At 35.9% G+C, this 10,842-nt stretch overlaps 1 protein-coding gene across 3 annotated transcripts in view; it reads right to left on the bottom strand.

The window, feature by feature from the left end:
- Positions 1–374: 374 nt before the first annotated feature.
- Positions 375–10,842, bottom strand: part of CUL3 (cullin 3) — a 115,324-nt gene continuing 104,856 nt past the window's right edge. For 2 of the 3 annotated variants that reach the window (XM_030916201.1, XM_030916202.1), the window contains exons 13-15: positions 9,731–9,917; positions 5,778–5,923; positions 375–2,006 (exon numbers count right to left, since the gene is read on the bottom strand). In XM_030916201.1, coding sequence (XP_030772061.1) covers positions 1,875–2,006; positions 5,778–5,923; positions 9,731–9,917 — 465 coding nt within the window. In that variant the 3' untranslated portion in view covers positions 375–1,874. The remainder of the gene's footprint in view (positions 2,007–5,777; positions 5,924–9,730; positions 9,918–10,842) is intronic. The other variant, XM_030916200.1, reaches the window with a different exon arrangement.

The following is a 10,842-nucleotide window of genomic DNA, read 5'->3' as shown; positions in this document are numbered from 1 at the left end:
GTTTTCCCAGGTGTTAAGTATCACTTAATTGGGAAATGAAAGCAGTAATAAAATTCTCAAACCTGAAATACCATTACTTTCCTATAAACACCTTATCATTATAGAATATTTTCAATTATGTCAAAATCAGAAGGTGAAACTCTTAGCTTTCCATGTTACACCTGACTTAGTACTGTTCAAGTATGGTAAAAGTGTCCCGAGAACAATGTTCATAATATTTTTCATTGGCATCTTAATTGCATCATGTAGAAGTGTAAAATGTAGAGATAAAGAGCACAAGGCTTATAATTCTACAGTACAGATGGAGACAAAACTGCAATAAAAACATATTTGCAAGTCTAAAAGGAAAATTATAACCCAAGACGCATGGGGAAAAATATTTATGTGGAGTTTTTAATCCGTATTAGAATTCAGTTGTTTTAACTTGACCATAAATTTAAACAGAAACCATCTTCTGAGACATACATTCTAATAAATGTATCAACAGTACTGATAGTCAATGAAGGGTCAATTTAAACTTATTAGTAACATTTCATTTTTCTATCCAACAAAAATCTATAGTGGTTTGCCCCATTACATATCTGAAACATTGTCTTATGAAAACAAAATGAAACAAAATTAAATAATATTGAAGATAAAAATACTCTGGAAGCACAGGATATCTGACAAGAATCTTCAGCACAAAGCACATCTTTGAAAACGTGAAACGATGACTCTTTGGAGGACAATAGTTAAATATCCAAGAATCATCAGGTTTGAGAAATATTGCTTAATCACTTTCCAAAACACAGTTAGCTGCAAGAATTGAAGATTTCATTAAAACTACCAAGGTCATCATATTTATTGCATCTTTAGATTGCATTTTGAAACAGAAAATTAATAGTGCACCACAGCTTCACCAAAATATATATTTAGGGGCAGGGAGGACCTAAGATATTTATAAACAAAGTATAGACTGTATGTGCTTTTCAGAGGGGCTGAATTAAATATAACCAGCTGCCAACTTTGTGCTCTGACATACTTGAATTAGTGGGTATGTGTATACTAAATTCATTTATTTTTGTCTACAATAAATGAAATAAAAACACCACCCTATACAATCCACTATTAGCAGTGAGTACAACAGCAAAAAAATTATTGTACAATTTATACATACTAAAATACTTTCTTTCTCTAGAAATAACTCAGAACAAAACCTAATCATCCTAAGACTTAATCTGGGAAATCTCAAATTACAATAGGGAAAACCCAAATCAGGATGTGTACTTGAGCCCAAAACAAAGGTTCCTGGTCATAAGGCTAGAAGATTAGTAAGTGCAAGTGGTAGAATACAGCATGCTCAAATTGTATGCTTGGGTCTTTGTATATTTATCAAACCTTCAAATTAAGTAAGACTAGCTAAAGAAATGTCTTCAGAGCAAGATAACTGGGAATTCTGCATTTCTTTTGCCATTTTTGTTACCCAACTTACACAATGCGCAAAGTGCTAAGCAACACTACAAAAACACATTTACATCAACACTGAAGACCTGGGGAAATGAAATCCAACAATTTTATTTTAATGAGCTGTATTTTCTAAATTTTTGTTTTATTTTCCTGTTTTCATACAGTAAAGAAAACAAAACGCAGCACATTCACATTTTCCCGAGGAACTGTAAAGATGATCTCTACAGGGATAAACGTTGTAAAGCCTGAAGCTCAATCAACTGATGTTGAAAACTCTCAAAGGGAGTAAAGGCTTGATCTCAATGGTCTAGAACATGTACTGTAATTTAATAGAAGAGATGGTCGTCTTAATATTTAATGATTTAAAAGAACTTCCCAGTCCATGCGAAGAGTACAGTCCAAGAATAAATCAAATTTCTGAACGCATTTTATGCTACATATGTGTATACTTTGCGATCCTCAGGTGTTCGTGCCAAATATTCTCTCTCAATAAGTCCTTCAATACGTTTCTTAATAACAACTGGACTTGGTAAGAATCGAGCCTTCAACTGCTGAGTTACCTAAAAAAGAAAGTAGATAGCATTTTCATATAAACACATACAAATTCCTATCTTTCAACAGAACTGATATGTCATTTTAACACTGAGAGATTGAACTTTACTAACTGGATTAACAAAGCTAAAAGCACAGAAACTTTAAAAAGATTCTGTCTGAAAATGTAATGTATGGTTACAACACACTTCCTCCAATCAGAATGTGAATGCTAAGGATAGCAGTTGAATAGATGAATTAGTTGGAATTATGTTAATGTAGTTTAACTGTTTTGATGCCGTTATCTACTGACTTCTGGGTTACACTCAAAACTTACAGAACTTGGGTAGCCTATGTATTTAAGAACACAAACTCTGGACTCACAGTACCTGGATAAACTCAGCTCTACCACTACTAGCTCTGGGACCTTGGCCCACTGGTGTGTACACTCAATGTGTTAACAGACATAATGCCTTAGAATAATAATGCCCAATCATAAGTGCTTCTGTTGTTCCAAGTACTATCAGGATTCTAAGTACTGTGCTACATATAATAATAAAACAGTAACTAAAGCAGCAGTCACAGTCTGTCTATGCACTATTCATCAGTCATTTTGCATGTATGAGTTTATGGTTTGTTTTTTTTTTTGAGACGGAGTCTTGCTCTGTCGCCCAGGCTGGTGCAGTGGCATGATCTCCGCTCAGTGCAAGCTCCGCCTCCTGGGTTCCCACCGTTCTCCTGCCTCAGCCTCCTGAGTAGCTGGGACTACAGGCGCCCACCATCATGCCCGGCTAATTTTTTGTATTTTTAGTAGAGACAGGGTTTCACCGTGTTAGCCAGGATGGTCTTGATCTCCTGACCTCGTGATCTGCCTGCCTCGGCCTCCCAAAGTGCTGGGATTACAGGCGTGAGCCACCGTGCCCGGCCTATTTAATGTTCTTAACTCTGCGAAGTTGTCTCATTTTACAAATGAGGAAAATATGCCAGAGAAGAAAACTGACATCAACAAGTAGTAAATAACAGAGCCAGCAGAGATGAATCTAAACCTTTCTGGCTTCAAAGTCCATGTTCTTTGCTCAAATCCATCCGTGAGCCAGCTTTGCTTCTACTCTTGTTGATCAGCTCATTTCCCAAAGCCATAATGGATTGATAATTCTTTGAAATCTGAAAATTCAGCACTTCACTCTGCAACTACAATTTATCACCCTTCCAGGATTACCACTCCAGTATCTACAAACTTGCTCTCAACCCACCACCTGAGACCTCCCACCCTTTGCCTTTCTTTTCTTCCAGCCTAGTAACAGCTCCTATAGACTTGCTCTCTCCCCTGTAACAGAGCCTAAACTGTATTCAAGATCACTTCAGCTGTACTCTCAACAGGACCTTCTACTTCTGATTCTTTTGGTCCTATCTCATAAACACTATTTGATTAAACCTATATTCTACATATACTGTATCATTATCAACCTACCACAGAGCTCTTTGCTGAGTAAAGATGTAGTTGTTACACCACTTGTGTACACCAGGAATCAGTAAACTGCAGTTACAGGCCAAATGCACCCCACTGTTTCTGTAAAATTTTACTGAAACACAGTCATATGTATTTATTTTTATTAATTTTTTTTGAGATGGAGTCTCACTCTGTCGCCCAGGCTGGAGTACAATGGCACGATCTCGGCTCACTGCAACCTCTGCCTCCCGGGTTCAAGCAATTCTCCTACCTCAGTCTCCCAAGTAGTTGCAATTACAGGCACCCACCACCATGCCCGGCTGATTTTTGTATTTTTAGTAGAGACGGGATTTCGCCATGTTGGTCAGGCTGGTCTTGAACTCCTGACCTCAGGTGATCCGCCTGCCTCGGCCTCCCAAAGTGCTGGGATTACAGGCATGAGCCACTGTGAGTCACATGCATTTATGTATTATCTATACCTGCTTTCATGCTACAATTGGCCATTTACAAAAACATCTGCCAATCTCTGGTGTAGACTGATAACACAAATTTACAGTATTCAAAAGTTCAGCAAGTTCCTGAGCACCATTCTTCGACAAGTATTATTTCAAATTTTTGACAATCCCCTTAAACTCCTCAAACCCAGTCCTACACCAAGCTGGTATCAGGATTTACAGAGAGAAAATAAGCCATTTCAATTTGAAGTTCTTCAAATTCCCACCCTACACAGGTACATTCATCCATACTTACAGCAAACCTTGCTTAGCACATACCCCTGCAGCCTGCCCTGGGTTCTCAGGAAGAGGTATGTTCAGTAACATCTGTGTCAGTACACTACCATCATCATACTCCCTATACAATCCTCACGTTTCCTTTTCTAGAATGTGGTATTGATCACTTCATCTCATTTCTTTCCATTTGTTTTTAAGGATCCCTTCCTTATTAGGATATAAACATGCTCAGTATCCTCCCATTGTGGGGGGAAAAAGCCCAAACCCTTCAACTCTACACTGAATCCTCTAATACTGCTCTCTCCGCCCTTTCCCTTGAGTCAATACTTGAAGGAATAAGCCACTCTTGGTGGTTTCCACCTCCATTTCCCTCTCAAGGCACTACCACTGGATATACACTTTCACGAGTCCAGTGAAAATGTCTGAGAAAGTTAACCTGTCACATAATTGCTAAAGTGTTGATTCAACTTGGTTTTTCCATGATTTTTGATATTACTGACCACTCACTCCTTGTAATTCTCTTCCCTTGTCATAGGGCACTGACATTTTGTTTGCTTTTCCTCCTAAAGCAGTGTTCTCAAATTTGAAAAAACATCAGAATCACCTACACTTCGTGTTAAAAAACCAGACTGTTGGGCCCTATCCCCAGAGTTTCTGATTCAATTCTCAGGCTCTGGTGGAATCTAAGAATCTGTGTTTCTCATGAGTTCCCAGGTGATGCAGAGGTAGCTACTCCAAGAACCACAGTGTGAAAACCAGTGCTCTAAAGAGTTTGTTAGTTGTTACACTCACCGTTCCTAAAATGATGAGGGAGGGGTCTATCCCATAGTTCTTTCTTGCTCTACATGCCAACACTGAGCAATTTAATCCACACCTGTGGTTTTAACTGCATTCTCATATAGCTAATTCCCAATGCAACTTCTAGCCCTCGTGTCTATTGTCTTCCACCTGCCCCTGGATGTGCCAATATACAATAAAGTCAACGTGTACAAAAGAATATTAAGTGACATCTGGACCACAGCGGCACATCACATTACCCTTGTCTTTTTGGTTAAAGAAACCAATCTCCATCTACTCATTCAAGCCAGAAACCTAAAAGGCGTCTTCAACTTCTCCCTCTCACTTCCCGTTATCAATCAGTAAAGCCTGTCAATTCTACTTCCCAATTATCTTGATTCAGCTTTCTACCCTCTACCAACACTTTACCCAGGTCCTAATCCTCTCCCACCTACCTTAATGGCCTCTTAAGGGGCCTTCCCCTCCTTAGTTCCCCAATTTGTAAAATGAAAGCATTTAATGAATGGTAACCATTATTAATTTTTAGAAATAAAGGGAATTTGTTTACACAAAGGTATTAAATAGCAGTGAAAATTTTTTCTTAATACTTCATGTGACAATATTCTACTATCATTTTTGTTATAAACACATTAGTTCTGGGAGTGTGCACATAGTTGGATGTATCATTATGTTTAATTACCAAGTGAGTACCATACATTTCAGAAGTGTTACATCACTAGAATTTCTTAATTGTAAAATTGTTTTAAAAATTAGTTGCATACAATAATTTTGTTAATAATGTTGCTTTTTTCTATATTAGCCCAGTTGTGAAGAGTCCTCACCTCTGCTACTAGAACATTGTGCTGCATCTTCTTTCTAGATTTCATTATCCGCACTATAGCAGCTTCTATCTCATGTTTTCTGTCGTCGTCTACTTTCTGCCTTGTTTCTTTCCTCTCTGGGTCTGATTCACCTTGTTTGGCAGCAACTAAAATAGAAATAAAGACATTGATCATAAATGTAATTTTAAAATTTAGTTTATAAGCAAGCTTAATATAAGTCAATGTAATCCACAGACAAAAACCAATTTCAGCCTCTGAACATAAGTATACATTCAAAAAGTGTCTCATTTAATGTTTACTTGAATACTAAATTATCCTTTTAAAAATGAGGAATTTAACTTTGAGATAATAAAGTCAATTTTGTTTTTATGCAGAATATAATTTCTTATCTGGAAGAAAAATAGTAGCTGAAAATATTCAGTAGTAAAATTACCAGTAAATAATTTCTTTTTTTTTTTTTTGAGGCGGAGTCTTGCTCTGTTGCCCAGGCTGGAGTGCAGTGGCCGGATCTCAGCTCACTGCAAGCTCCGCCTCCCAGATTTACGCCATTCTCCTGCCTCAGCCTCCCGAGTAGCTGGGACTACAGGCGCCTGCCACCTCGCCCGGCTAGTTTTTGTATTTTTAGTAGAGACAAGGTTTCGCCGTGTTAGCCAGGATGGTCTCGATCTCCTGACCTCGTGATCCGCCCTCTCCGCCTCCCAAAGTGCTGGGATTACAGGCTTGAGCCACCGCGCCCGGCACCAGTAAATAATTTTCATTACTTATGACTGTCAGAGGTCAACTATTTTATTACCATGGCTCCAAGTTAAAACTCACCAAAAGTATCTCAGATAGGTGAGTATCTGTTGTCTTACTAACTCAAAATGTAGCTGTAATCTCTAAGGTTTTATGCGGAGACGAGTATGTATTGCCAAGATTCAGTCAGTGAAATAAATAATTTAAAAGTACCACTAGGATGTCAGTTCCTAAAATCTCCTTGCCAAAAATCTCCCTAGAGTTCTGTTACCTAACCATTTCTTACCGTATATTTTATTATGCTTTTTTATGTCACAACCTCATCACAAATTCATACCAGATTCCAATCTTTAGAAGTCTTACTCTATTCTTCCCTACAGTCTTCAAAGAAACTGCTAAGGGATTAAACACAGAATTATTCTTCTCCTGCAACTCTGCTCCAAATGAAACAGCAGAAAAAGAAAACTGATGTTTTATTTGTTCATCAAAAGGAGATAGATGTGAAGTTTCTGGAAGTAGAAATTGTAAAACTGCAAAGCAGCACATGGGGCACTGCTGACGGAGGCATGGGCATAGATAGCCATGAGACAGCAGACTGTACAATTTAGAAGATCATTCTGGTGTGCATATCCATTCAGCTGTTTCTAATTGGAATCCTTGGATAAAAATACTGCTTTCAGTGTCATTTCCCCAGTGTAAGATTATCAATCTTTTAGTAAAAAAAAAAAAAAAAGAAAAAAGAAAAATTGATGAAAATAATCTACTAAGAATGATGCTTATGATGCTTCTCCTCAGAAGTTGATGTCATGAAAAAAAAAAAAGATAAGAGGTACTGGTTTAAATGGAACTAAAAAGACATAAAAATTAAATGTAATATGGAAATCTTGAGGGAATCATGGATTCAAAAAGTGAGATGCAAAAGAAATTTTTGAGACAACTGAGGCAATATGGGTGTAAATAGATGACATGAAACTAATTTTCTTGGATATGACATAGGAGATGTGTGCTAAAGTTTTTTAGGGGGAAACTTGAGATATTTGTAAATTAACTTCAAACGCTGTAGCAAACACACACGAGTTCGTATACACACAGAGGAAGGCATGGAGGAAGACAAAATTCTAATGACTGGTAAACGTAGGTCACAGCCATACTGATGTTCATTACGGTGCTTTTCACTTTGTGGATTTGAAAATAAAAAAATACAAAGCTGCAGGGAAAAAAGTAATCGTTTAAACAATCCCTTTGGCTCATCTGGATTTGGTCACCTAAATAAGCGTCTTCTTAAATACCTGCAGAAAAACATAGATGTCAGATTGTGCTGATGATTCAAAATGAGTATTTTTTTTTAAATGGGAGGGGAGGGACTCACTCTGGAGCCTAACACAATACTCCTCCCTTGAGTGCAGCAGAAGGGGTTGCTGTGCATGTGCCTATACATGACCTATATGCATGCTGGGGGATGGAATTTCAGAAAGGCAGGTGGTGAAGACTGTCAACTCTGGAAACCCCCCAGATTAAAATTAATCTAATTTTTTTCAAAGGCAGTGTTATTTTGGTAATTCCTTTAACTTCTTTGCATGAACTTTTATCATGGCTACAGTAAAAGCAGCATAAATAGGTAGGGTCTGAGTCTTTGAATATTTATGTTAGTGAGCCTTTGACAATAAAACCAATGTGGTCACAATGTTTACCACCAAAGAGAAAATTCTGACTTAAACTATGAGTAAGAGCCAAAATCATTTAAAAACCATTCCCAAGAAAAAAACACTGCTTCGTAGAATTTTATTGCTGAAAAGAACTTTTAAGCTCCTCTAGTGAAATTCTTCATCATATATGTTTTGAACATAGCTAAAACACTATATACATGTACTCCAGAAACACACGTAAGGGTTGCACACTTAACATGAAATTCTAAAAATCTATGAAGACTTTTTTAAACATAATACTAATATCTGATATTATTATTGCTGGACATGATAGAATGTGGGATAACAAAGACTGTTAACTTATTTAGGGTACAGTAGGGTGAGGGTAAGGTAATCCAGATAAATATTCCCACATATTTTCTTCTAATTCTAGGATGCAAATGAGCCCTAAAATCCAAAACTGGTATCTGCCCAAATGTATAGTTATGTCTTGCATTGGAAGAAAAATAAATTTTATTCCATGACACTCGCTAGTATAGTTTGCTTTATTCTTAATATGTATTTATGTCAAGACATGGGTCAATCTTGGCTCATGCAGATTACTATGATATAGTCTACAACTACAAGACAAAGGGGGCAAAACCCTGCCAGAGACACTACTCTGCTCTACAAAGTATACATACAAAACAAAAAGATCAAAATGAAAAAAAAAAAATTTAAGTGTGCATATAAAGCTCTAGAATCCATGTAATCTGATAATCAATTGTATATTTAACATTACTTTTAAAAAGACTATCATAATATACAATATAAATAACTTTAATATCAGCAAATCAGTCATTTAAAAGATCATCTTATTTATCTTAGGACACTGTTTTATTGCACACATATTTGGCTGTAATGAATATATTAGGACTAGGAAGCCTATCTAATACTAGTTTTTAAGCCAAGTAGCAATTAAACATCAATCAGCAAGGGTGGCGTGCCTTTTTTCCCCTTTAAATACACAGAAAACAAGCATTCTACATTATGTTAAATACTTAATGAATTGAATTTTCACTATCAACTTATATGGCTCTATTAAAAATCATTCACATGAGTATCATTTCTGTTTTTAAATTAAAGATGATATGAGTTTTAAGATTTTGAAACAAAAAATATTTATCAAAATATAAATAGCAACATCCAAACATCAAACTTTTACATAGGTCTCCCAATTATGAAAAACCTCTAAATCAGCTTTAAAAAGACTTCCACTGACTATTAGTTAACCAGTTAAAAACAATGTTAAGTACTAATAGGTTCATAAATTGTATTCTATTTGTTAAAAAACATGGAAAGAAGTGCTTTGTTCATACCATAAATTACTTTTTAAAATCCTTACTGTAGTTGGATTCAAATGCATTTTGATACAAATACTTATCAACAAAAGCTGCTTTTTTTCTTAAGCCTAAATACCATGTAGCACCAGAAAAGAAGTATTTTTTGAAGACAGAAATCCAACAGATGAGATTTTTTTTCTAAAGAGAAAAATACATAATTTTTTGAGAGGAAAAATGTAATTCCAGATACCTGTTTGAATCTTGACTCTGTGTAGTTTGGATGTGAATTGATCATTAACTGTAAATATATGACCATTTTCTATTTCCTTTGATTTGGGTTCTTTTGTTAGAACCCGCTGTGTTGGTTTACCACAGGCGAGGGACTGTAGGGCTCTAACAAGCTCTCTTTCAGGGATATCTGTCTCTTGCTGAATTTCCTGAAATTTCATCAGATTAACATAATTAGACTTTTTGAAAGATTAAAGTTAGTTAATTAGCAAGTAAACTGACCAAGCAGTAGATAAAAAGAGGTAATTCCATTAAATAAATAATGCATAAAAAAGAATTATCTTGAGTATTATGACACATCATTAAAATCTCCTTATCTGAACAAACTAGAGGAAAGGGTGATTCAAATTATAAAATATTAAAAAGACAAGTAACTTTTTTGTTTCAGGAGATACAATGGTTAATCTAAAAATATTATCCAGCAGACATTATCAGGAACCTGCTTTAACATTTAGTTTTGTAAAAATAAAGTGTTAACCAACATATAATTGCTAACTTTAGAAATATTTTATAGTCTCTCATCCAAGTTTATCCATACTCCTCTTTTGCTTAGTAATTTCTTTCATAGAACAAAGGAAGATAAGCCTGAGCTCAGGCCTTCTACCATACAACGAAAATTTACCATCCAAACTGACCATATGTATGCTTCAATGACCAAATGAAGAAAAAAAACCCTGGAAATTATGTTAAACATAAAAATCAACAAGCAATCTGTGTTGAAGTTCAGGTGATAATCTTTTCTGCATATTATGGTATGAATAAAATGTAATACTAGGGGAGAAAAAGCAGCTCGGTAAAGAATGCTGTGTAATTTTAAATTCACTATTCTGTTATGTCAGTGGGACAGCAAGAAAACTGTAGTTATATGATTTAGTCTCTACATGTCTATAGTGATACGTGATTTTGAGTTTTAAAAGTCTTGACACTAGGATTTATTGCTTTGATGAACTGTATACAGCTGTCTCTTTCTCAGAAGCAGCTTACAAAGAGTGGGCATGAAGATGGAGATATTCAGATTATATGGGTAACTGATCTGGAGAGTCATTCTCTCTAGAGAAGTCTTTGAGCAACAGT

This window comes from Rhinopithecus roxellana, chromosome 14, assembly GCF_007565055.1.
Source record: "Rhinopithecus roxellana isolate Shanxi Qingling chromosome 14, ASM756505v1, whole genome shotgun sequence".
Lineage (NCBI taxonomy): Eukaryota > Metazoa > Chordata > Mammalia > Primates > Cercopithecidae > Rhinopithecus > Rhinopithecus roxellana.
The sequence above is the reverse complement of the archived record's forward strand: the minus strand, read 5'-3'. Positions and strand labels throughout refer to the sequence as shown.